This window comes from Ranitomeya imitator, chromosome 5 (genome assembly GCF_032444005.1).
Source record: "Ranitomeya imitator isolate aRanImi1 chromosome 5, aRanImi1.pri, whole genome shotgun sequence".
Taxonomy (NCBI): Eukaryota; Metazoa; Chordata; class Amphibia; order Anura; family Dendrobatidae; genus Ranitomeya; species Ranitomeya imitator.
In genome coordinates this window covers 23,917,221-23,944,987 of record NC_091286.1, presented here as the reverse complement: position 1 = coordinate 23,944,987, position 27,767 = coordinate 23,917,221, and the positions used below count along the sequence as shown (strand labels likewise).

General features: G+C 43.7%; 1 protein-coding gene across 1 annotated transcript in view; it reads right to left on the bottom strand.

Moving 5' to 3' along the window:
* The window catches only part of DNAH14 (dynein axonemal heavy chain 14), a 182,189-nt gene that overhangs the window by 139,897 nt on the left and 14,525 nt on the right, over window positions 1–27,767 (bottom strand). Inside the window, exons 6-14 of the mRNA XM_069726485.1 lie at window positions 19,481–19,593; window positions 19,348–19,410; window positions 18,891–19,029; window positions 17,605–17,736; window positions 10,270–10,514; window positions 9,168–9,249; window positions 5,110–5,299; window positions 4,714–4,762; window positions 4,363–4,463 (exon numbers count right to left, since the gene is read on the bottom strand). Coding sequence (XP_069582586.1) covers window positions 4,363–4,463; window positions 4,714–4,762; window positions 5,110–5,299; window positions 9,168–9,249; window positions 10,270–10,514; window positions 17,605–17,736; window positions 18,891–19,029; window positions 19,348–19,410; window positions 19,481–19,593 — 1,114 coding nt within the window. The remainder of the gene's footprint in view (window positions 1–4,362; window positions 4,464–4,713; window positions 4,763–5,109; window positions 5,300–9,167; window positions 9,250–10,269; window positions 10,515–17,604; window positions 17,737–18,890; window positions 19,030–19,347; window positions 19,411–19,480; window positions 19,594–27,767) is intronic.

The window sequence follows — 27,767 nt, the reverse complement described above, 5'->3', positions numbered from 1 at the left end:
CTCCACCCCTCAGTTTAGCCAAAGCCGAGTCCGATACTAGCCAAGGGATCAAATACTACTACATAGGACTCGTGCCAAAAACTTTGGCATTATGTGAATGCTGTTTGGGCTAATAGAGGGTAACTACCTGCAGTTTACACCAGAGATACATTTTTCCTTTAAAGGGGATAGCTCATATGCATACTGTATCCCAGGGTGCACTGCTCTAAACACTCTCCGCAATGAGAATCAGTATCTTCAGACAGTAACCATTTTGTGACCTTACGGTGACCGTTCCTACAACCCTTGTAATCAATGTGCTACTTTCATAGAACCTGTGCAAAATTGCAGTTTGTCCATATGCAAAATTCGCCAGTAGTACAAGACACTAACAAAATTACACATCTATGAATGGGGTCATAAAATTGTAAAAAAAAAATTAAAAAAAAGTAACATTTGAGAAATGAAAATTTTATGAAGACCATCACAATTGTAAAGACCTTTAGATTAAAAATACAAGAGCTGCCATGTACAGCACCGCTGTGCCCCGGCCAACACAGCCCTCAGCTACTTGTTAATGTACCATTACAGATACAGATGACAGTATTGTGACTCACAGACTTCACTGCCAGATGGGATCCACAAATGGCTGCGCGGAAATACACACAAATACATTCTGCCCAAAGAATAAAGGAGACAAATGTGTATTTATTCCAGCAGCCGAGACGATGTTATATGGAACGGAGAAATGAGACTCATGTTTGCGGTAATGAGAATAATTCTTTGTAACAATGCAAACTGTACAATACGGAATAACTTGTCTATAGGGGCAGTATTATAGTAGTTATATTCCTGTACATAGGGACAGTATTATAGTAGTTATATTCTTGTACATAGGGGCAGTATTATAGTAGTTATATTCTTGTATATAAGGAGCAGTATTATAGTAGTTATATTCTTGTACATAGGGACAGTATTATAGTAGTTATATTCTTGTACATAGGAGGCAGTATTATAGTAGTTATATTCTTGTATATAGGGGCAGTATTATAGTAGCTATATTCTTGTACATAGGGGCAGTATTATAGTAGTTATATTCTTGTATATAAGGAGCAGTATTATAGTAGTTATATTCTTGTACATAGGGACAGTATTATAGTAGTTATATTCTTGTACATAGGAGGCAGTATTATAGTAGTTATATTCTTGTACATAGGGGCAGTATTATAGTAGTTCTATTCTTGTATATAAGGAGCAGTATTATAGTAGTTATATTCTTGTACATAGGGACAGTATTATAGTAGTTATATTCTTGTATATAAGGAGCAGTATTATAGTAGTTATATTCTTGTACATAGGGACAGTATTATAGTAGTTATATTCTTGTACATAGGGGCAGTATTATAGTAGTTATATTCTTGCATATAAGGAGCAGTATTATAGTAGTTATATTCTTGTACATAGGGACAGTATTATAGTAGTTATATTCTTGTACATAGGAGGCAGTATTATAGTAGTTCTATTCTTGTACATAGAGGGCAGTATTATAGTAGTTATATTCTTGTACACAGGAGCATTATTATAGTAGTTATATTCTTGTACATAGGGACAGTATTATAGTAGTTATATTCTTGTACATAGGAGGCAGTATTATAGTAGTTATATTCTTGTATATAGGGGCAGTATTATAGTAGTTATATTCTTGTACACAGGAGCAGTATTGTAGTAGTTATATTCTTGTACATAGAGGGCAGTATTATAGCAGTTATATTCTTGTACATAGGGGCAGTATTATAGTAGTTATATTCTGGTACATAAGAGCAGTATTATAGTAGTTATATTCTTGTACATAGGGGCCGTATTATAGTAGTTATATTCTTGTACATAGGGGCAGTATTGTAGTAGTTATATTCTTGTACATAGGGGCAGTATTATAGTAGTTATATTCCTGTACATAGAGAGCAGTATTATAGTAGTTATATTCCTGTACATAGGAGCAGTATTATAGTAGTTATATTCTTGTACATAGGAGCAGTATTATAGTAGTTATATTCTTGTACATAGGGGCAGTATTATAGTAGTTATATTCTTGTACATAGGGGCAGTATTATAGTAGTTATATTCTTGTACATAGGGACAGTATTATAGTAGTTATATTCTTGTACATAGGGAGCAGTATTATAGTAGTTATATTCTTGTACATAGGAGCAGTATTGTAGTAGTTATATTCCTGTACATAGGGGCAGTATTATAGTAGTTATATTCTTGTACATAGGAGCAGTATTGTAGTAGTTATATTCCTGTACATAGGAGCAGTATTATAGTAGTTATATTCTTGTACATAGGGGGCAGTATGATAGTAGTTATATTTTGTACATAGGAGCAGTGTTATAGTAGTTATATTCTTGTACATAGGGGCGGTATTATAGTAGTTATATTCTTGTACATAGGAGCAGTATTATAGTAGTTATATTGTTGTACATAAGAGCAGTATTATAGTAGTTATATTCTTGTACATAGGGGCAGTATTATAGTAGTTATATTCTTGTATATAGGGGCAGTATTATAGTAGTTATATTCTTGTACATAGGAGCAGTATTATAGTAGTTATATTCCTGTACATAGAGAGCGGTATTATAGTAGTTATATTCCTGTACATAGGAGCAGTATTATAGTAGTTATATTCTTGTACATAGGAGCAGTATTGTAGTAGTTATATTCCTGTACATAGGGGCAGTATTATAGTAGTTATATTCTTGTACATAGGGACAGTATTATAGTAGTTATATTCTTGTACATAGGGAGCAGTATTATAGTAGTTTTATTCTTGTACATAGGAGCAGTATTATAGCAGTTATATTCTTGTACATAGGGGCAGTATTATAGTAGTTATATTCTTGTACATAGGAGCAGTATTATAGTAGTTATATTCTTGTACATAGGAGCAGTATTGTAGTAGTTATATTCCTGTACATAGGGGCAGTATTATAGTAGTTATATTCTTGTACATAGGAGCAGTATTGTAGTAGTTATATTCCTGTACATAGGAGCAGTATTATAGTAGTTATATTCTTGTACATAGGGGGCAGTATGATAGTAGTTATATTTTGTACATAGGAGCAGTGTTATAGTAGTTATATTCTTGTACATAGGGGCGGTATTATAGTAGTTATATTCTTGTACATAGGAGCAGTATTATAGTAGTTATATTGTTGTACATAAGAGCAGTATTATAGTAGTTATATTCTTGTACATAGGGGCAGTATTATAGTAGTTACATTCTTGTACATAGGAGCAGTATTATAGTAGTTATATTCTTGTATATATGGGCAGTATTATAGTAGTTATATTCTTGTACATAGGGGCAGTATTATAGTAGTTATATTCTTGTACATAGGAGCAGTATTATAGTAGTTATATTCTTGTACATAGGGGCAGTATTATAGCAGTTATATTCTTGTACATAGGAGCAGTATTATAGTAGTTATATTCTTGTACATAGGAGCAGTATTATAGTAGTTATATTCTTGTACATAGGGGCAGTATTATAGCAGTTATATTCTTGTACATAGGAGCAGTATTATAGTAGTTATATTCTTGTACATAGGAGCAGTATTATAGTAGTTATATTCTTGTACATAGGAGCAGTATTATAGTAGTTATATTCTTATACATAGGAGCAGTATTATAGTAGTTATATTCTTGTACATAGGGGCAGTATTATAGTAGTTATATTCTTGGACATAGGGGCAGTATTATAGTAGTTATATTCTTGTACATAGGGGCAGTATTATAGTAGTTATATTCTTATACATAGGAGCAGTATTATAGTAGTTATATTCTTGTACATAGGGGCAGTATTATAGTAGTTATATTCTTGTACATAGGGGCAGTATTATAGTACTTATATTCTTGGACATAGGGGCAGTATTATAGTAGTTATATTCTTGTACATAGGGGCAGTATTATAGTAGTTATATTCTTGTACAAAGGGGCAGTATTATAGTAGTTATATTCTTGTACATAGGGGCAGTATTATAGTAGTTATATTCTTGTACATAGGGGGCAGTATTATAGTAGTTATATTCTTGTACATAGGAGCAGTATTATAGTAGTTATATTCTTGTACATAGGGGCAGTATTATACTAGTTATATTCTTGTACATAGGAGCAGTATTATACTAGTTATATTCTTGTACATAGGGGCAGTATTATAGTAGTTATATTCTTGTACATAGGGGCAGTATTATAGTAGTTATATTCTTGTACATAGGGGCAGTATTATAGTAGTTATATTCTTGTACATAGGGGGCAGTATTATAGTAGTTATATTCTTGAATATCTATATTCTAATATATTCTTGTGCAAGTACTAGTAACCTACCGATAGTTTGCTCGAATCTATCCATAATGCCTTGCATATGTATTTCAAATTCAGTGTTAGGGGGGACGACCAGGACACTCTTAGAAGTAGCTGAACTCCTGCTGTAAAAAAATTAAGTTAGCATAATAGATATGGTGAGAAGCATAGATTCAGAAAACACCCGGGCATCGGATCATTCTCGGGGGCTGATCATGCGAGTGGGACACTGTGTAGACCAAACGCAAACATAATAATCCTTATACAGTTATGGTGTCCATCCAGGCCTGAAGAACGGGACTATTAGAGGTGGGATATGTCCCTCTCTCCCCGGGCCGGTTACCACACTGGTCCGCTGACCTCCATTCATCTCACCTCCTTGGACGTTCTTCATCTTTGTCATCACTGAGCCATTCTTCAGTATCTGGTAAATACAAGACAATTACACAGTAAACAATGGATCTGTAAATTCTGCACCCAAATTCTATATAGGTTCCACTCTCACCTCCTTCGGACGAATAAAAGGGAACAATAATGTGGGCACTGGATCAGGGACCTGCGAATTTGTTCGCTCATCTAGTACCAAAGGGACTGAATACTTTTGCAAAGGGCATTTAGCAGTTTTTAATGTGTATGTTGTATTACAGGCGGTATATGATGTGATCACTGGCAAATCTTTTTTATTTTTTTAGGGGGGTTGAATACTATTGCAAGTCACTTTACTAGCTGTGCATGATGTGCGCTAGCCTCCTATTCAACACTGATATTTACCAGAATCCTCCAGATTGCCTTCTTCAAAAGTGACTTGCTTTTTGTCTCCTGAACGATTGTGTGAAGCCGCTGACGTCCGGGCGGTGACTTGATTTTCATCTTCCATCATGGAGGGCAGCACCAAGTTAACTTCAAAAACTGAGGACGCCTCTTGTTTTCCTCGTATGTTATTTCTAATGTCACTCAGTACCTGAAATCAAGAAGAGAATTACCGTCCCCACAAATGGCGGCATTCATATTCATAGAGCTATGACATGTATAATAATAAGTGCCGCCAAAGGGTAATTCCATCCGATACATGTGGATACACGAGACACATAATCAGCCTCCGCACATAGATATCCAGTGCTTGCTTTGCTGCTGTTGATATGTTTGAGAACTGTGCAAAGTGGAAAATTGCTTCAAATAGGTTACAAAGGTGACATCAACCCCACAAATATGAACCCCACCTGCCACCGCTACAGGGGAAGTGGGAAGACCCTTCTATTCCTGATAACCAGTGTTGCAGAAGCTGACTGCTGCAGGTTGCCGCCCCCAGCTGTCTGTTTTTCCTGGCTGGTTATCAAAAATATGGGGGAACCAACGCCATTTTTCAATTATTCATTTAGAGTACAGGCGGCGGCTGATGAATACTCCCATCAGCCGCTCCTTCTCTCACTGTTATTAGCGACAGCAGGTGTAGGCTGATGGGAGCAGTAGTCCCCTCAGTCCCCTACAAGTGACCGGAGGTAGACATTTTACCTCTAATCACAGCTGCGACCTCAAATGACAGCAAGGAAACTGCGGCTCTCTGACCGGTGGTAATGATTTTACTATCGGTCAGAAGCAGTGCTTGCTGTGCTGCCATGCACATGATAGCGTGACAAACACTGGATGTTCAAGTGAATGGGGTCCAGGTTTGGGTACTGTTCTCGTACCTGAACCCAGACTTTTTTTTTAACTGTTCTGCCAAAACTGCTGGACCAAAACATCCAGGGGTCTGCCCCTCTCTACTCAGGATCAGTAATGTAATGTATGTATACAGTGACTGCACCAGCAGAATAGTGAGTGCAGCTCTGGAGTATAATACAGGATGTAACTCAGGATCAGTAATGTAATGTATGTACACAGTGACTGCACCAGCAGAATAGTGAGTGCAGCTCTGGGGTATAATACAGGATGTAACTCAGGATCAGTAATGTAATGTATGTACACAGTGACTGCACCAGCAGAATAGTGAGTGCAGCTCTGGAGTATAATACAGGATGTAACTCAGGATAAGTAATGTAATGTATGTACACAGTGACTGCACCAGCAGAATATTGAGTGCAGCTCTGGGGTATAATGAAGGAGGTAACTCAGGATCAGTAATGTAATGTATGTACACAGTGACTGCACCAGCAGAATAGTGAGTGCAGCTCTGGGGAAATAATACAGGAGGTACCTCAGGATCAGTAATGTAATGTATGTACACAGTGACTGCACCAGCAGAATAGTGAGTGCAGCTCTGGGGTATAATACAGGAGGTAACTCAGGATCAGTACTGTAATGTATGTACACAGTGACTGCACCAGCAGAATAGTGAGTGCAGCTCTGGGGTATAATACAGGATGTAACTCAGGATCAGTAATGTAATGTATGTACACAGTGACTGCACCAGCAGAATAGTGAGTGCAGCTCTGGGGTCTAATACAGGATGTAACTCAGGATCAGTAATGTAATGTATGTACACAGTGACTGCACCAGCAGAATAGTGAGTGCAGCTCTGAAGTATAATACAGGATGTAACTCAGGATCAGTAATGTAATGTATGTACACAGTGACTGCACCAGAAGAATAGTGAGCGCAGCTCTGGGGTATAATACAGGAGGTAACTCAGGATCAGTACTGTAATGTATGTACACAGTGACTGCACCAGCAGAATAGTGAGTGCAGCTCTGGGGTATAATACAGGATGTAACTCAGGATCAGTAATGTAATGTATGTACACAGTGACTGCACCAGCAGAATAGTGAGTGCAGCTCTGGGGTTTAATACAGGATGTAACTCAGGATCAGTAATGTAATGTATGTAGACAGTGACTGCACCAGCAGAATAGTGAGTGCAGCTCTGGAGTATAATACAGGATGTAACTCAGGATCAGTAATGTATGTATACAGTGACTGCACCAGCAGAATAGTGAGTGCAGCTCTGAAGTATAATACAGGATGTAACTCAGGATCAGTAATGTATGTACACAGTGACTGCACCGGCAGAATAGTGAGTGCAGCTCTGGGGTATAATACAGGATGTAACTCAGGATCAGTAATGTAATGTATGTACACAGTGACTGCACCAGCAGAATAGTGAGTGCAGCTCTGGGGTATAATACAGGATGTAACTCAGGATCAGTAATGTAATGTATGCACACAGTGACTGCACCAGCAGAATAGTGAGTGCAGCTCTGGGGTCTAATACAGGATGTAACTCAGGATCAGTAATGTAATGTATGTACACAGTGACTGCACCAGCAGAATAGTGAGTGCAGCTCTGGAGTATAATACAGGATGTAACTCAGGATCAGTAATGTAATGTATGTCCACAGTGACTGCACCAGCAGAATAGTGAGTGCAGCTCTGGGGTATAATACAGGATGTAACTCAGGATCAGTAATGTGATGTATGTACACAGTGACTGCACCAGCAGAATAGTGAGTGCAGCTCTGGGGTCTAATACAGGATGTAACTCAGGATCAGTAATGTAATGTATGTATACAGTGACTGCACCAGCAGAATAGTGAGTGCAGCTCTGGGGTATAATACAGGATGTAACTCAGGATCAGTAATGTATGTACACAGAGACTGCACCAGCAGAATAGTGAGTGCAGCTCTGGGGTCTAATACAGGATGTAACTCAGGATCAGTAATGTCTGTACACAGTGACTGCACCAGCAGAATAGTGAGCGCAGCTCTGGGGTATAATACAGGAGGTAACTCAGGATCAGTACTGTAATGTATGTACACAGTGACTGCACCAGCAGAATAGTGAGTGCAGCTCTGGGGTATAATACAGGATGTAACTCAGGATCAGTAATGTATGTACACAGAGACTGCACCAGCAGAATAGTGAGTGCAGCTCTGGGGTCTAATACAGGATGTAACTCAGGATCAGTAATGTCTGTACACAGTGACTGCACCAGCAGAATAGTGAGCGCAGCTCTGGGGTATAATACAGGAGGTAACTCAGGATCAGTACTGTAATGTATGTACACAGTGACTGCACCAGCAGAATAGTGAGTGCAGCTCTTGGGTATAATACAGGAGGTAACTCAGGATCAGTAATGTAATGTATGTACACAGTGACTGCACCAGCAGAATAGTGAGCGCAGCTCTGGAGTATAATACAGGAGGTAACTCAGGATCAGTAATGTAATGTATGTACACAGTGACTGCACCAGCAGAATAGTGAGTGCATCTCTGGAGTATAATACAGGATGTAACTCAGGATCAGTAATGTAATGTATGTACACAGTGACTGCACCAGCAGAATAGTGAGTGCAGCTCTGGAGTATAATGCAGGATGTAACTCAGGATCAGTAATGTAATGTATGTACACACTGACTGCACCAGCAGAATAGTGAGTGCAGCTCTGGGGTATAATACAGGATGTAACTCAGGATCAGTAATGTAATGTATGTACACAGTGACTGCACCAGCAGAATAGTGAGCGCAGCTCTGGAGTATAATACAGGAGGTAACTCAGGATCAGTAATGTAATGTATGTACACAGTGACTGCACCAGCAGAATAGTGAGTGCAGCTCTGGAGTATAATACAGGAGGTAACTCAGGATCAGTAATGTAATGTATGTACACAGTGACTGCACCAGCAGAATAGTGAGCGCAGCTCTGGAGTATAATACAGGAGGTAACTCAGGATCAGTAATGTAATGTATGTACACAGTGACTGCACCAGCAGAATAGTGAGTGCAGCTCTGGAGTATAATACAGGAGGTAACTGAGGATCAGCACAGGATCAGTAATGTATGCACAGAAAACAAATACTAACATCTCTACATAGACTGTAATCCAGTGTGACTTACTTTAGCAATATCTATAGAGGAATTGGCCATTTGTTGAACTTCATGAGATTTTTCTAGATTAACATTTTTGTCCTCGTTGCCTCTAAAATAAATGATTGTTAAAGAAAATTCATGTAAATTGCAATTTTTACAAATATATCAATGTGATTTGTAGCAGTCGTTGACTCTGGATAAAGCCAGAGCGAAGAATCCATAGTCAATAATGCAATAATTACGTAAATGATTGGGGCTTGTCCTCATCAGACATCATCTTTAGATCCAATGTTCTGTGCTAATTAATATCTTAATATATTTGTTATATATGTTTAATCACTTAGATGCTGATACAGAGCTCCACCTTCTCTGCACAGATACAGCTTTCTACAGTCACCACTAGAGGGAGCTCACTGCATTGGGAATGATTTTTTTCTTTTTTTAGCGCAGCTCCCTCTAGTGGTGGCTGCAGGAACTCCATGTGACCGCTGCAGCCAATAACTAGTCTCAGTGGTACACTCCTTAAGTCAGTGATTGCCTGCAGCAGTCCCAGGTGTGTGAGGGATGTTGGTAATATCTTCATTGCAATACAAATTGATGGTGGGCTATGTTTTGGAGCTTTGTGTTAGAGAAATAATGTTTCAATATAAAAATATATACTAAAGAAATGTTTAAATCAGAACTGAATTTTGGACCTAAAAGATGGGAAATTTATATTAAGAAGCTGAAAGAGGAAGTTTTATGGCATTTTGTTAAGCGTATTCTTAGAATGGGTGATCAATATTAGAGAGGGGAGGTTTTGGAAGTGGCCAAAAGTACACAGTGAATGGAACCAAATGGCAAAGCTCTATACTCCGTGTAGTGGGCGCTCTCGGTACTGCAGCTCATCTGTTATAGAAGTGAATGTGATCTGAGCTGCAGTACCGAGAACGACCACTAGACAGAGTATGGCGCTGTTCTGGCTTCGAACAATTACTGTATTCTTCTGGACGCTGCGGGATCTATAAAGATCTGATCGGTTGTGCCGGGAATCGGAATATTCATGACTTATACTAAGGATATGTCACCAATGTCTAAGTCCTGGAGACAACCCCTTTAATGATCCGAGGATTAGACTCTTCTTAAAGACCTCAGTTTGTCTTTCTTTTTCTCCTCCGCTGCTGTCACGCTGCTAGAAGCTTCTAGGAATCCGAGGAGAATCTGGACGGAAGAGGTGGCGATGGATCGCAGCGTCTCCTGGAAGAGGTAGTCCGCCAGGCTAAGAAACCGCCTAAATCTCTCCTGCAGACTCCTCCAATCCGAATACTCCGTGTAGTTTGGTTTCCTAGTGGAACTGGACAAGAAGGGGTCCTTCAGCCCCGCAGCCTCGGCCACCTGGGATGTAAAGAGTTACACGTTACTGGAGCACAGTGTCGGGGCTATGGGGTGTGTAATTAGTCCTTCCCCACCCCCCACAGCTGTCTAATGAAGGCTAATGATCTATTGGGGTGGACAATCTGGAAATAGGGAAACGATGGCTGACTACTGCTCTCCTGCCGGCAGAAGCCGTATCATCGGGTGTTGTGGTTCCCCAGTAGAGAGCTGTGAGGACGTCACGTGCTGCCATATAGTGCACGGTATTAGAAGCGTAATCCTCCTTGGAAGCAATGCTTTGTCTAACGTTAACGTGATTAAATCCGTAACTTGGTATCAGATTGGGTTTCCAAAACTCCTGACGCCTGCCATCTACCTGATCAGTGTAAAGACCACTCCGTCATGGCGGTGGGTTTCCCATGTTGGCAGCGGCCAATTTTGACAGGATAACGGAAGGCGAGGAACGGTGACAATGAGACGAAGTTGGCAACTTTGTCAACTGTGTTCGATGGCTGCAACCCCAATCCCATCACCATCACCCAAACTTTCCTGATCCTAATCACCCTGTATCCGTCTGCTATTCCTGGTATGTCCGCTGGCTGCTATTACTGTTTTGTTTTTTTCCCCTGCATGTTTTCTCACCTTAATTCCTTGATGCCAACACACAGTTGGCTTTATCTTTCCATTTGGATCTATTTCCCCTTGCATTTTCCTTCTGACTTCTAATTAATCCCCTCCTGTGTCTGTGACCAGTCTCCCTGCTGCCTGTCCCTCCTGATCACACCTGGCCTATTTCATGTGCACTTAGCTTGTTATAAATTCAGAGACACAGGTCTGTCTCTATAAGGATGTGTCTAAAAGGATAACAGCAGAAATGAGCCAGAAGTGAATAGAAGGTACAACTAACCACTGTTAATAAATGTACTAAACTTCTTTCTCTTTCCTCCACAATTACTCTCATCATGCTGACATACGCTCTAACAGTTTTGGCTTCATTACTCCTCACTCTCCTTCACTATCCCCAAACCCCAGCTCCCTCTAACCAAGTAATAATCTCTCCTTACCTCCTGCCTCCCCACCTGTCCTCCTTTGCTGACCTGCTCCTCAACCTCAGATGTCTCCTAATAAAACACAAAACAAGCCACCCACTCTCCTACTCCCACCTGCTCTGTCTCTCTCTGCTTCTCCTCACTGCTGGCAACATATCTCCCAATCCTGGACCCCCACAGCTCATACCTCCCATTACTACCCCCTCCTATCGTTCCCAACCCAATATAAACACCCACAATCTTGCCCACCTCAAACCGTGCCCATGACGCCCACCACCCTGCTCCCTCACTTTGGATCACTATGGAATGCCGACTTCATCTATGTTATGGTGGTGTCCACTTCACCCACACTCCTCGCCCTGGCAACAAACATGGTAGAGGAGTGGACTTTCTCCTTTCATCCAACTGTACCTTTAACCAGGAACCTTACCCACCTAGACACCCACACACTCTCTGACTCTATCCTTCCACTAGCATCCATATCCTCACTCCACGACACAGACACTGCCACAGCTTTCTACAATGCCACTCTCGCATCAGCTATCGACACGGTCGCCCCTGTCATGCATAGCAGAGTGCGACAAATCAATAGACAACCCTGGCACAATAACATCACTAAAAAGCTCCAGCAAGTGTCCAGAACTGCAGAACGGGGTTGGAAGAAAACACATTCGCAAGATGATTTAACTGCACTCAAACAAGCAGCACCCATATTCAAATCAGCTCTCACTTCTGCTAAACAGGTCTATTTTACATCCCTCGTATCTTCTTTATCCTACAACCCCAGTTATTCAAAACCTTTAACTCCCTCCTCCTCCCACCACTGCCCCCTCCGAGTTCCCTAATCATTGCCGAGGACTTTGCCACACAGTTCAAAAATAAGATAGACCAAACAAGGCAAGTCTTTGTAGTCAAACCACCACAACCCCTTTGTTTACCAGACCAATGCCCAAACCCCATAACTTCCCTTTCCAAAATCACTGAAGGGGAGCTTGCTCATCTTCTCTCCAAATCACTACTCACCACCTGTGCGCTCGGCCCCATCCCATCCCACCTCCTCCGCGACCTCACCACCACTCTTATCTCATCCCTAACCCATCTCTTCAACCTATCACTAACTTCTGGTACCTTCCCCTCTGCTTTCAACCATGCCACAATCACACCTACCCTCAAAAAGCCCTCCCTTGACCCAAGCGCTATGTCCAGCTATCGCCCCATATATTTGCTCCCATTTGCTTCCAAACTCCTTGAGCAGCACGTCCATGCTGAACTTTCCTCTCACTTTGCATCTAACTCTCTCTTTGACAACCTACAATCTGGCTTCCGTCCCCACCATTCCACTGAGACTGCCCTGACCAAAATTACTAACGACTTAGGGTACCGTCACATTTAGCGACGCTGCAGCGATATAGACAACGATGCCGATCGCTGCAGCATCGCTGTTTAGGTCGCTAGGAGACGTCAAACACAGCAGCTCCAGAACGATGCAGGAGCGATCCAGTGACGTACTTATCGTTCTCGCTGGTTGTTCGCTCCATGAAGAAACATTGCAGGCATCGTTGCTTTTGCTGTCAAGCATGACGAATCACGCCGACCTGACGACCAAATAAAGTTCCAGACTTTCAGCAATGACCAGCGATGTCACAGCAGGATCCTGATCGCTGCCGCGTGTCAAACACAACGAGATTGCTATCCAGGACGCTGCAACGTCACAGATCGTTGTCGTTCTCGTTGTCAAGTTGCTCAGTGTGAAGGTACCTTTACTTACAGCCAAAGCTAACAGACAATTCTCTATACTTCTCCTTCTAGACCGGTCCTCTGCCTTCGACACAGTTGACCACTGCCTCCTACTACAGATCCTCTCTTCCTTTGATGTCAAAGACCTCGCCCTATCTTGGATCTCCTCGTACCTCATCAACCGCACATTTAGCGTTTCCTACTCCCATACTACCTCTTCATCTCGCCCTGTCTCTGTTGGAGTCCCCCAAGGATCTGTCCTTGGGCCCTTACTCTTCTCAATCTATGCACTCTGCCTGGGACAACTCATAAGGTCCTATGGCTTCCAGCATCATCTATATGCTGATGACACTCAGATCTACTTCTCTGGCCCAGATGTCACCTCTCTGCTCTCCAGAATCCCAGAGTGTCTATCAGCCATATCCTCCTTCTTCTCTTCTCGCTTCCTCAAGCTCAATGTGGACAAATCTGAACTCATTATCTTTCCTCCATCTCGCTTATCTTCCCTACCTGATCTATCTATCAAAATAAATGAAATCACACTTTCCACTGTGCTCAAAATCCACTGCCTCGGAGTAACCCTTGACTCTGCCCTGTCCTTCAAACCGCACATCCAAGCTCTCGCCACCTCCTGTCGCCTCCAGCTCAAAAACATTTTCAGAATCCGTCCTTTCCTCAACCCACACTCTACCAAAATACTTGTGCATGTCGTAATCTTCTCCTGCAACATCCTCCTCTGTGGCCTACCTTCTAACACTCTCGCACCCCTCCAGTCCGTCCTTAACTCTGCTGCCCGACTAATTAATCTCTCTCCTCGTTACACTCCTGCTTCCCCTCTTTGTAAATCCCTTCACTGGCTCCCAATTTCCCAGCGTATCCAGTTTAAACTGCTAACACTGACCTACAAAGCCATCCATAATCTTTCTCCTCAGTAAATTTCCATACTAATCTCTCAATATCTTCCCTCACGTGATCTCCGGTCCTCCCAAGACCTCCTTCTCTCCTCCACGCTTATTCGCTCCTCTGCCAATCGCCTCTAAGACTTCTCCCGAATATCTCCCATCTTCTGGAATTCTGTGCCCCAACACGTCCGGTTATCCACCACATTTGGATCCTTCAAAAGGAACCTGAAAACCCATCTCTTCAAGGAAGTTTACAGCCTGTAAAGACCACACGGCTACCTCACACCATTGGAGCTACTGCAACCCTCGACCTCCTATCTCCTTCCCCACCATCCTGTAGAATGTAAGTCCGCAAGGGCAGGGTCCTCGCCCCTATGTATCAGTCTGTCATTGTTAGTTTATTTACTATAAGTGATATTTGTATGTAACCCCTTTTCTCATATACAGCAACATGGAATTAATAGTGCTCCATAAATAAATAATAATAACTTGTCTCAGTCTGATCGATCATCTGGGGAAAAAAAATAACTCGCAACCATGGAAGCCGCACCGAGAAACGCACAGGACATGAAGGATGTCTAGTGCCAAAGATGTGCCGCTGAGAAGTATAAGTCATCCTACAACGTTCTCAAATGGCTCCTAACAGGAATGAAAAAGATATGGCTCTCAGAGATGGAGTTGTGTAAGAAGGACTCTGCGGTGGTAGTAGCCCGTAGCCACCGGATCGGAGCCCTGCGAACCTCCTCTTACCTGCCGGCGTCCCTGGTGCCTCTTCTGATCACAACATCATCGTTGCAGTGCGACGCACACATGGGGATGAGGAGTTACGCGGGGCTCTAGTACGGTGGCCCCGGACTATCGATGTGGCCGTTAGACCGGAGTCCTTTAAGTATTTTTGCTTAAGTCAGAATGAAGTTATCTAAAAATAAAATTGCTGCACCCAAAGGGACCTAAAGATTCAGAGGATTTAAGAGGTTATTAAACGCTTATGGAGGAAAACTCGCACACCAGAAGACCTCATACACTTCAAATTTATGTTAAGGACCTATAACTCTGCCCTTCACCTTGCCAAACAGACCTACTACACCACCCTGATCTCCTCACTATCCAACAACCCCAAGAAACTTTTTGACACCTTTCACTCCCTCCTCAGGCCAAAAGCACAAGCCCCTATCACAGACATTCGTGCTGATGACCTGGCCTTCCACTTTATAGAGAAAATAGACAATATCTGTCAGGAAATCCGCTCCCAATCACCAAGTTCAGTGACTCCCATCCCTCCCCTCATTTCCCCTGGCTCACTCTCCGCATTTGATCCATTCACAGAATAAGAAGTCTCCAGGCTCCTCTTCTTCTCGTCCAACTACATACACTACCGACCCCATTCCCTGTCATCTCCTCCAGTCTCTCTCTCCAGTCGTCACTACTCACCTAACTACAATCTTTAATCTCTCCCTCTCCTCTGGCATTTTTCCGTCCTCTTTCAAACACTCTATCATTACTCCATTACTAAAGAAACCCACCCTCGACCCATCCTGCACAAACAACTACAGACCAGTCTCCAATCTCCCCTTCATCTCTAAACTCTTGGAGCGCCTGATCTACTCCCGCTTTTCCCGTTACCTCTCCATTCACTACCTCCTAGACCCTTCACAGTCTGGCTTCCGCCCCCTACACTCGACAGAAACTGCACTCATCAAAGTGACCAATGACCTTCTGACAGCAAAACGGAATGGTGACCACTCTCTGCTCATTCTTCTTGACCTTTCTGCAGCTTTCGACACTGTTGACCACCCTCTCCTTCTCTCTAGGCTCCAGTCACTTGGTATTAAGGACACTGCTCTCTCTTGGTTCTCCTCCTATCTTTCTGACCGCTCCTTCAGTGTTCTGTTCTCTGGCTCCACTTCATCTCCTCTTCCTCTCACTGTCGGGGTACCTCAGGGCTCAGTCCTTGGCCCCCTTCTCTTCTCCCTCTACACGGCCCCAATTAGACAGACCATCAGCAGATTTGGCTTTCAGTACCATCTTTATGCCGACGACACACAACTATATACGTCATACCCTAACCTTACCCCCGCTGTACTACAGAACACCACTGACTGTCTGTCTGCAGTCTCCAACATCATGTCCGCTCTCTATCTGAAACTCAACCTCTCCAAAACTGAACTTCTTCTGCTCCCGCCTTCTACTAACCTCCCTAAATCTGACATTTCCCTCTCTGTGGACGGCACCATAATAACACCCCGGCAGCAGGCACGCTGTCTGGGTGTTATGTTTGACTCCGATCTCTCCTTCACCTCCCATATACAATCTCTTGCCCGCTCGTGCCGCTTACACCTAAAGAACATCTCTAGAATCCGCCCTTTTCTCACTATAGAAACAACAAAAACCCTCACTGTCGCCCTGATCTACTCCCGCCTGGACTACTGTAATGCTCTATTAATTGGCCTCCCCCTCACGCGACTTTCCCCTCTCTAGTCTATCCTTAATGCAGCAGCCAGGGTCGTCCATCTGGCTAGTCATTACTCGGACGCGTCCGCTCTTCGCCAGTCGTTACACTGGCTGCCCATTCATTACAGGATACAATTCAAAGTACTTGTTCTCACCCACAAAGCTCTCCACAGTGCGGCACCCCCTTACATCTCCTCCCTCATTTCTGTCTATCGGCCTAACCAACCTCTGCGCTCTGCAAATGACTTTCGACTAACCTCTGCACTAATCCGTACCTCCCACTCCCAACTACAAGACTTCTCCCGTGCTGCGCCAATCCTCTGGAATGCTCTACCCCAAGATATTAGGACCATCCACAATTTGCATAGTTTGCATAGCGGCCTATCATGTTCCCTAATCAGTTATTTTGTTTGTGTGTAGCCCATTCACTATCCCCATCTATCCCCCACTCCCTGAAGATGTCTGGACCATCATTGTAAATACATCATTGTAAATAAACACCTGTACTTTGTATCTCCCCCACCTCATTGTAGATTGTAAGCTCTCACGAGCAGGGGCGTCTTGTATTGCTTTAATTATTGTATTGTTAACGTTGTTACTTATGACTGTTGTGTTTGAAGCTGTTAAACTGTAAAGCGCTGCGGAATATGTTGGCGCTATATAAATAAAGATTATTATTATTAAAGAGTGTTTTCCGTCTTGACAACCCCTTATTTTTCTATATCAAAATCTGCTGGTGATCAGTTGATCACTTCCTATCCTGCGGCAGAAAACCCCGGAGATCGACGGTTATCTGGTATAGCGGCCACTACAGGTGAGATGTGGTATTACACGGTGTTCATGGAAATTAATGATCAGTGGGGTATCCTCACTTCTTCGACATCCCGAACTTTACAACACCTCTGAAGACACATAGGTTATTGCGCTGGGAAACTTTTGGTTTTGCACATAGTAGGAGGTTGGGTCTCGTACCTTGTATAAAGTTTCAGTGATAACTTTGATCATAGTTTCTCTGAGTGTCTGAAGTTTGATCAGGGCATGATTACATGCTTCGCTCTGAGTGAGACAGAAGTCCTTCAGGGAATAGGTGCACGAGTGATCCAGCTGCAGAGAGTGAGAGGTTATTGCACACCGAGCAAATCTCAGCCATAGGAACTGTATAGCTAACCTCTTCCTGACATAGAAAGTACTTTTACACCAATGGTCTTGGGAGCGGCATTATGTTTTGTGCATCTATCACTCCAATCACCCCACAATATGATTGCAGGGTGCTACATGACTGCCCTGGCAGCTGGAGGCCTGCCAAATGCCCCCATGGCGGTACCCTTGTGAAGCCCAGCAACAGGCAAGACTTCATAGGAGACAGGGATCTACTGCAATGCTGTAGTATCGCATTATATAGTTTAAGAGAAGAGACGATCGCAAGTTAAAATCCAATAAAAAAAATAAAATTGAAAAAGAATTATTTTTGAAAAAATAAAATATAAACATTTGAATCAGCTCCCCTTGTTTCCCCAATGAGACAAAGATATAAAAAATAAAAAATAAATATATTCATTATTGTGTTATTGCCGCTTCTGTTAAAGTCTGATTTGTCAAAATAATAAAAAAATTCAACCTTAATTGTAAGTGTATGTGCACACGTTAAGTATTTGCTACAAACATTTTTTGGAAAAAAAACCTGTCTATTCGCAAGAAAAACGCAACCTAAAATACATGTATTATTGCTGCACTTAAGATGCATTTCACTTTTATAGGTTTTTTCCCCCAGTCGTTAAAATGATGAAAAACACTGCAAAAAATGTTTTTTTCCAACACTTAAAAGAACAGTAAAATCTTTACAAGTTTGGTAATCACCTCAATTGTACACGCCTGGACAATTTTGCCAGGTCAGTTTTGCTGCACAATGTATGCAATCAAAACAACAACAACCATAACAATCAATAGTGGAAAAAAATGTTCTCTTGCTTTTACCGCAATTGGAATTTTTCCTCGTTTTTTTCAATACATTATAAGGTAAAATGAATGGTAATGGGGGGGCATCCAAAAATTACAACTTGTCCCTCATATGTGGGGAAAAAGAAAAATTATGGCTCTTGGACGAAGGGGGAGGAAAAAACAAAAAAGTGCAAAAATTAAAAATAAATAATAATAATTAAAAAAAAACCTGCCTGATCATGAAGGGGTTAAAGAGACCCGTCTATGGGACAGGGCATCGGGCGTTCATACTCGCACGCTCATTACTTTGGCTTCCTTACGTTAATAAGCAAGATAGGTAAACCTCCATGTTGGCGATCAGTCTGGGTACTGACGGCGCCCTCGCAGAGAGTCTGGAGGCGCTGCAGGCAGTCCTGGAAGACTTCATGAGCGAGGAACAGGTGCTGGAGGAGTAGCGCCCTGTACAAAAAGAGGGCAAAAAATTACTATTAAGAGTAATAAAAAAAAAAAAATAATAACATCACTGAATCATTTTCTCCTTTTACATTTCATCTTATTTTGTGTGAATATTTTTTTGCCTATTTCACTAGGATCAGATTGGCTGTAAGGCACCCGGCGGCAGCAGGAGCCCGGCCCCACTGCTCCGACAATGGGAAACCAAAATGTAAAGTCTATAAATGAGATAATTGGGCAGAAAACCGCTGTAAGTACATTAATGAATATGTGGCATTATTCTCTGTAGTAATAATATTAGATTTTGTTATTTTTTTTACTTACTTGCTGCCGTCCATCTTCGATCTGTGAACATTTCTTTTCCAGACAGTAAAAGTTTTCCAGAGCCTGAAAAGTAGCAAAAAGTTGAGAGCGGGTCCAGCGGCCTCCTATATGGATTACTTCACTGCCGTCCTACCTGAACTGGGCGAATGTGCGGATATTCTTTATGGTATAGTATCTCTCCCGCTCATGGGTCCACTCGGGCACAGGCACAACCTCCATGATTTCAGCTCCGGAGACCATCATTACCTGGATTATAAAAAATGGAGAGCATAACTCCACCAACCATTTCTACAGGCTACATATACCCCTTGTATAAGGCCAGTCTCACACGTCCAGATAATTCCGGTACCGGAAAAATCGGTACCGGAATTATCCGTGTCCGTGTGTCCGTGAGCTCACGTAGGCCATCCGTGTGGCACACGTGCGGCAGCCGTCTGCCGCCCATGTGCCGACTGGGTACCACACGGAGCGTGCAGGAGACAGCGCTAGAGATAAGCGCTGTCCCCTGCATCTGGTGCTGAAGCCGCCATTCATATCTTCTCTCCAGCAGCGTTCGCTGGAGAGAAGATATGAAAAATCCTTTTTTTTTTTTTCGTGTTTAAAATAAAGATCCCTGTCCCCACTCCCCTCCCACCCCCTGTGCGCCCGCCCGCTGTTACTAAAATACTCACCCGGCTCCCTCGAAGCGTCCTCTCCGCGCCGCAGCTTCTCCAGTATGAGCGGTCACTTGGTGCCGCCCATTACAGTCATGAATATGCGGCTCCACCCCTATGGGAGGTGGAGCCGCATATTCATGACTGTAATCGGCGGCACCACGTGACCGCTCATACAGGAGAAGCTGGCGCTGAGAGGAAGCTGCGAGGGAGCCGGGTGAGTATTTTATTAACAGCGGGCGGGCGCACAGGGGGTGGGAGGGGGGTGGGGACAGGGATCTTTATTTTAAACACGAAAAAAAAAAAGGATTTTTCATATCTTCTCTCCAGCGAACGCTGCTGGAGAGAAGATATGAATGGCGGCTTCAGCACCAGGCTGGGGGGACTGTTATGACCTGGTGGTTAGGACAATAATGGACCTGGTGGTTAAGAGCACACGGAAAGACCTGATAGTTACAATAATACAGGACAAGCTCAGGGACGTGGGAACTCTGCTGACCGCAATCCCTAATCCTATCACACACACTAGAAATAGCCGTGGATTGCTCCTAACGCTCCCTATGCAACTCGTCACAGCCTAAGGAACTAGCTAGCCCTAAAGATAGAAAAATAAAGCCTACCTTGCCTCAGAGAAATTCCCCAAAGGAAAAGGCAGCCCCCCACATATAATGACTGTGAGTAAAGATGAAAATCACAAACACAGAGATGAAATAGATATAGCAAAGAGAGGCCCGACTTACTGAACAGACAGAGTATAGGAAAGGTAACTTTGCGGTCAGCACAAAAACTACAAAAAAAAACACGCAGAGGGCGCAAAAGACCCTCCGCACCGACTCACGGTGCGAAGGCGCTCCCTCTGCGTCCCAGAGCTTCCAGCAAGCAAGACAAAAATCAAAATAGCAAGCTGGACAGAAAAATAGCAAACAAGAGAAAAACAAGCAGGAACTTAGCTTCTGCTGGGAAGACAGGTCACAAGAACGATCCAGGAGCGAACTAGACCAATACTGAAATATTGACAGGTGGCATGGAGCAATGATCTAAGTGGAGTTAAATAGAACAGCCAGCTAACGAATTAACCTCGTCACCTGTGGAAGGAAACTCAGAAGCCGCAGCCCCACTCACAACCACCAGAGGAAGCCCATGGACAGAACCAGCCGAAGTACCATTCATGACCACAGGAGGGAGCTTGACAACAGAATTCACAACAGTACCCCCCCTTGAGGAGGGGTCACCGAACCCTCACCAGAGCCCCCAGGCTGACCAGGACGAGCCAAATGAAAGGCACGAACCAGATCGGCAGCATGAACATCAGAGGCAAAAACCCAGGAATTATCTTCCTGACCATAACCCTTCCACTTGACCAGGTACTGGAGTTTCCATCTCGAAACACGAGAATCCAAAATCTTCTCCACCACATACTCCAACTCCCCCTCAACCAACACCGGGGCAGGAGGATCAACGGATGGAATCACAGGCGCCACGTATCTCCGCAACAACGACCTATGGAACACATTATGGATGGCAAAAGCAGCTGGAAGGGTCAAACGAAATGACACAGGATTGAGAACCTCAGAAATCTTATACGGACCAATGAAACGAGGCTTAAACTTAGGAGAGGAAACCTTTATAGGAACATAACGAGACGACAACCAAACCAAATCCCCAACACGAAGTCGGGGACCCACACAGCACCGGCGGTTAGCGAAACGTTGAGCCTTCTCCTGAGACAATGTCAAATTGTCCACCACATGAGTCCAAATCTGCTGCAACCTATCCACCACAGTATCTACACCAGGACAGTCCGAAGACTCAACCTGCCCTGAAGAGAAAAGAGGATGGAAACCAGAATTGCAAAAAAACGGCGAAACCAAAGTAGCCGAACTAGCCCGATTATTAAGGGCGAACTCAGCCAAAGGCAAAAAGGACACCCAATCATCCTGATCAGCAGAAACAAAGCATCTCAGATATGTTTCCAAAGTCTGATTAGTACGTTCGGTTTGGCCATTTGTCTGAGGATGGAAAGCCGAGGAAAAAGACAAATCAATGCCCATCCTAGTACAAAAGGATCGCCAAAACCTCGAAACAAACTGGGAACCTCTGTCCGAAACGATGTTCTCCGGAATGCCATGTAAACGAACCATATGTTGGAAAAACAATGGCACCAAATCAGAGGAGGAAGGCAATTTAGACAAGGGTACCAAATGGACCATCTTAGAGAAGCGATCACAAACCACCCAAATGACCGACATCTTTTGAGAGTCCAGGGCCTCTTCGGGACCGGCAAGGGCAAAAGCAACCCACTGGCACGAGAACAGCAGGGCTTAGCCCGAGCACAAGTCCCACAGGACTGCACAAAAGAACGCACATCCCGTGACAAAGACGGCCACCAAAAGGATCTAGCCACCAAATCTCTGGTACCAAAGATTCCAGGATGACCAGCCAACACCGAACAATGAACCTCAGAGATAACTCTACTAGTCCATTTATCAGGGACAAACAGTTTCTCCGCTGGGCAACGGTCAGGTCTATCAGCCTGAAATTTTTGCAGCACCCGCCGCAAATCAGGGGAGATGGCAGACAAAATTACCCCCTCTTTGAGAATACCCGCCGGCTCAGGAACACCCGGAGAGTCGGGCACAAAACTCCTTGACAGGGCATCAGCCTTCACATTCTTAGAGCCCGGAAGGTACGAAACCACAAAATCAAAATGGGAGAAAAATAGCGACCATCGAGCCTGTCTAGGATTCAACCGTTTGGCAGACTCGAGATAAGTCAAGTTCTTGTGATCCGTCAAGACCACCACGCGATGCTTGGCTCCTTCAAGCCAATGACGCCACTCCTCGAATGCCCACTTCATGGCCAACAACTCTCGATTGCCAACATCATAATTGCGCTCAGCAGGCGAAAACTTTCTAGAAAAGAAGGCACATGGTTTCATCACCGAGCCATCAGAACTTCTTTGCGACAAAACAGCCCCTGCTCCAATCTCAGAAGCATCAACCTCGATCTGAAACGGGAGCGAAACATCTGGCTGGCACAACACAGGGGCAGAAGAAAAACGACGCTTCAACTCCTGAAAAGCTTCCACAGCCGCAGAAGACCAATTGACCACATCAGCACCCTTCTTGGTCAAATCAGTCAACGGTTTAGCAACACTAGAAAAATTACTGATGAAGCGACGATAAAAATTAGCAAAGCCCAGGAACTTTTGCAGGCTCTTCACAGATGTCGGCTGAGTCCAATCATAAATGGCCTGGACTTTAACAGGGTCCATCTCGATAGTAGAAGGGGAAAAAATGAAACCCAAAAATGAAACCTTCTGAACTCCAAAGAGACACTTTGACCCCTTCACAAACAAAGAATTCGCACGAAGGACCTGGAACACCATTCTGACCTGCTTCACGTGAGACTCCCAATCATCCAAAAAGACCAAAATATCATCCAAATATACAATCAGGAATTTATCCAGGTACTCTCGGGAGATGTCATGCATAAAGGACTGAAATACTGATGGAGCATTGGAAAGCCCGAATGGCATAACCAGGTACTCAAAATGGCCCTCGGGCGTATTAAATGCTGTTTTCCATTCATCGCCCTGTTTAATACGCACAAGATTATACGCCCCTCGAAGATCTACAGTGGGGCAAAAAAGTATTTAGTCAGTCAGCAATAGTGCAAGTTCCACCACTTAAAAAGATGAGAGGCGTCTGTAATTTACATCATAGGTAGACCTCAACTATGGGAGACAAACTGAGAAAAAAAAATCCAGAAAATCACATTGTCTGTTTTTTTAACAATTTATTTGCATATTATGGTGGAAAATAAGTATTTGGTCAGAAACAACATTTCATCTCAATACTTTGTAATATATCCTTTGTTGGCAATGACAGAGGTCAAACGTTTTCTGTAAGTCTTCACAAGGTTGCCACACACTGTTGTTGGATGTTGGCCCATTCCTCCATGCAGATCTCCTCTAGAGCAGTGATGTTTTTGGCTTTTCGCTTGGCAACACGGACTTTCAATTCCCTCCAAAGGTTTTCTACAGGGTTGAGATCTGGAGACTGGCTAGGCCACTCCAGGACCTTGAAATGCTTCTTACGAAGCCACTCCTTCGTTGCCCTGGCGGTGTGCTTTGGATCATTGTCATGTTGAAAGACCCAGCCACGTTTCATCTTCAATGCCCTTGCTGATGGAAGGAGGTTTGCACTCAAAATCTCACGATACATGGCCCCATTCATACTTTCATGTACCCGGATCAGTCGTCCTGGCCCCTTTGCAGAGAAACAGCCCCAAAGCATGATGTTTCCACCACCATGCTTTACAGTAGGTATGGTGTTTGATGGATGCAACTCAGTATTCTTTTTCCTCCAAACACGACAAGTTGTGTTTCTACCAAACAGTTCCAGTTTGGTTTCATCAGACCACAGGACATTCTCCCAAAACTCCTCTGGATCATCCAAATGCTCTCTAGCAAACTTCAGACGGGCCCGGACATGTACTGGCTTAAGCAGTGGGACACGTCTGGCACTGCAGGATCTGAGTCCATGGTGGCGTAGTGTGTTACTTATGGTAGGCCTTGTTACATTGGTCCCAGCTCTCTGCAGTTCATTCACTAGGTCCCCCCGCGTGGTTCTGGGATTTTTGCTCACCGTTCTTGTGATCATTCTGACCCCACGGGGTGGGATTTTGCGTGGAACCCCAGATCGAGGGAGATTATCAGTGGTCTTGTATGTCTTCCATTTTCTAATTATTGCTCCCACTGTTGATTTCTTCACTCCAAGCTGGTTGGCTATTGCAGATTCAGTCTTCCCAGCCTGGTGCAGGGCTACAATTTTGTTTCTGGTGTCCTTTGACGGCTCTTTGGTCTTCACCATAGTGGAGTTTGGAGTCAGACTGTTTGAGGGTGTGCACAGGTGTCTTTTTATACTGATAACAAGTTTAAACAGGTGCCATTACTACAGGTAATGAGTGGAGGAAAGAGGAGACTCTTAAAGAAGAAGTTACAGGTCTGTGAGAGCCAGAAATCTTGATTGTTTGTTTCTGACCAAATACTTATTTTCCACCATAATATGCAAATAAATTGTTAAAAAAACAGACAATGTGATTTTCTGGATTTTTTTTTTCTCAGTTTGTCTCCCATAGTTGAGGTCTACCTATGATGTAAATTACAGACGCCTCTCATCTTTTTAAGTGGTAGAACTTGCACTATTGCTGACTGACTAAATACTTTTTTGCCCCACTGTATCTTGGTGAACAAACTAGCCCCTTTAATACGAGCAAACAAATCAGACAGCAACGGCAAAGGATACTGAAATTTGACTGTAATTTTATTAAGAAGGCGGTAATCAATACAAGGTCTCAAAGAACCATCTTTCTTGGCCACAAAAAAGAACCCTGCTCCTAACGGTGATGACGACGGGCGAATATGACCTTTCTCCAAGGATTCCTTTATATAACTCCGTATAGCGGCGTGTTCTGGCACAGATAAATTGAACAGTCGGCCCTTAGGAAACTTACTACCAGGAATCAAATTAATAGCACAATCGCAATCCCTATGAGGAGGTAGGGCACTGGATTTGGGCTCATCAAATACATCCCGGTAATCTGACAAAAACTCCGGAACTTCAGAAGGAGTGGACGATGAAATTGACAAAAATGGAACATCACCATGTACCCCGACAACCCCAGCTGGACACAGACATAGATTTCCAATCCAATACTGGATTATTGACCTGTAGCCATGGCAACCCCAAAACGACCATATCATGCAGATTATGCAACACCAAAAAGCGAATATCCTCCTGATGTGCAGGAGCCATGCACATGGTCAATTGAGTCCAGTACTGAGGCTTATTCTTGGTCAAAGGCGTAGCATCAATTCCTCTCAATGGAATAGTATACTGCAAGGGCTCCAAGAAAAACCCACAGCGCCTAGCAAACTCCAAGTCCATCAAATTCAGGGCAGCGCCTGAATCCACAAATGCCATAACAGAATAGGACAACAGAGAGCAAATCAGAGTAACGGACAAAAGAAATTTAGACTGTACCGTACCAATGGTGGCAGACCTAGCGAACCGCTTAGTGCGCTTAGGACAATCGGAGATAGTATGAGTGGAATCACCACAGTAAAAACACAGTCTATTCTGACGTCTGTGTTCTTGCCGTTCAGCTCTGGTCAAAGTCCTATCACATTGCATGTTATGGCTGGCAATCAGGCAACACAGCGTGCAGTAATCAGCGCACATACAGAGATCTGGCAATAACCAAAAACAATAGGACGAGCTCTGAGACGTGGAATCTCTGTAGACTGCAGTACCTGATCTATCCTCACACAACTATAAGCAGCAGTGGATTGCGCCTATCACTACCTATGCAACTCGGCACTGCCTGAGGAGCTGACTAGCCTGAAGATAGAAATACAAGCCTGACTTACCTCAGAGAAATACCCCAAAGGAATAGGCAGCCCCCCACATATAATGACTGTTAGCAAGATGAAAAGACAAACGTAGGAATGAAATAGATTCAGCAAAGTGAGGCCCGATATTCTAGACAGAGCGAGGATAGCAAAGAGAACTATGCAGTCTACAAAAAACCCTAAAACGAAAACCACGCAAAGGGGCAAAAAGACCCACCGTGCCGAACTAACAGCACGGCGGTGCACCCCTTTGCTTCTCAGAGCTTCCAGCAAAAGATAATAGCAAGCTGGACAGAAAAAACAGAAAACAAACTAGAAGCACTTATCTAGCAGAGCAGCAGGCCCAAGGAAAGATGCAGTAGCTCAGATCCAACACTGGAACATTGACAAGGAGCAAGGAAGACAGACTCAGGTGGAGCTAAATAGCAAGGCAGCCAACGAGCTCACCAAAACACCTGAGGGAGGAAGCCCAGAGACTGCAATACCACTTGTGACCACAGAAGTGAACTCAGCCACAGAATTCACAACAGTACCCCCCCCTTGAGGAGGGGTCACCGAACCCTCACCAGAACCCCCAGGCCGACCAGGATGAGCCACATGAAAGGCACGAACAAGATCTGGGGCATGGACATCAGAGGCAAAAACCCAGGAATTATCTTCCTGAGCATAACCCTTCCATTTGACCAGATACTGGAGTTTCCGTCTAGAGACACGAGAATCCAAAATCTTCTCCACAATATACTCCAATTCCCCCTCCACCAAAACAGGGGCAGGAGGCTCCACAGATGGAACCATAGGTGCCACGTATCTCCTCAACAACGACCTATGGAATACATTATGTATGGAAAAGGAGTCTGGGAGGGTCAGACGAAAAGACACCGGATTGAGAATCTCAGAAATCCTATACGGACCAATAAAACGAGGTTTAAATTTAGGAGAGGAAACCTTCATAGGAATATGACGAGAAGATAACCAAACCAGATCCCCAACACGAAGTCGGGGTCCCACACGGCGTCTGCGATTAGCGAAAAGCTGAGCCTTCTCCTGGGACAAGGTCAAATTGTCCACTACCTGAGTCCAGATCTGCTGCAACCTGTCCACCACAGAATCCACACCAGGACAGTCCGAAGACTCAACCTGTCCTGAAGAGAAACGAGGATGGAACCCAGAATTGCAGAAAAATGGAGAGACCAAGGTAGCCGAGCTGGCCCGATTATTAAGGGCGAACTCAGCCAACGGCAAAAATGACACCCAATCATCCTGGTCAGCGGAAACAAAACATCTCAGATATGCTTCCAAGGTCTGATTGGTTCGTTCGGTCTGGCCATTAGTCTGAGGATGGAAGGCCGAGG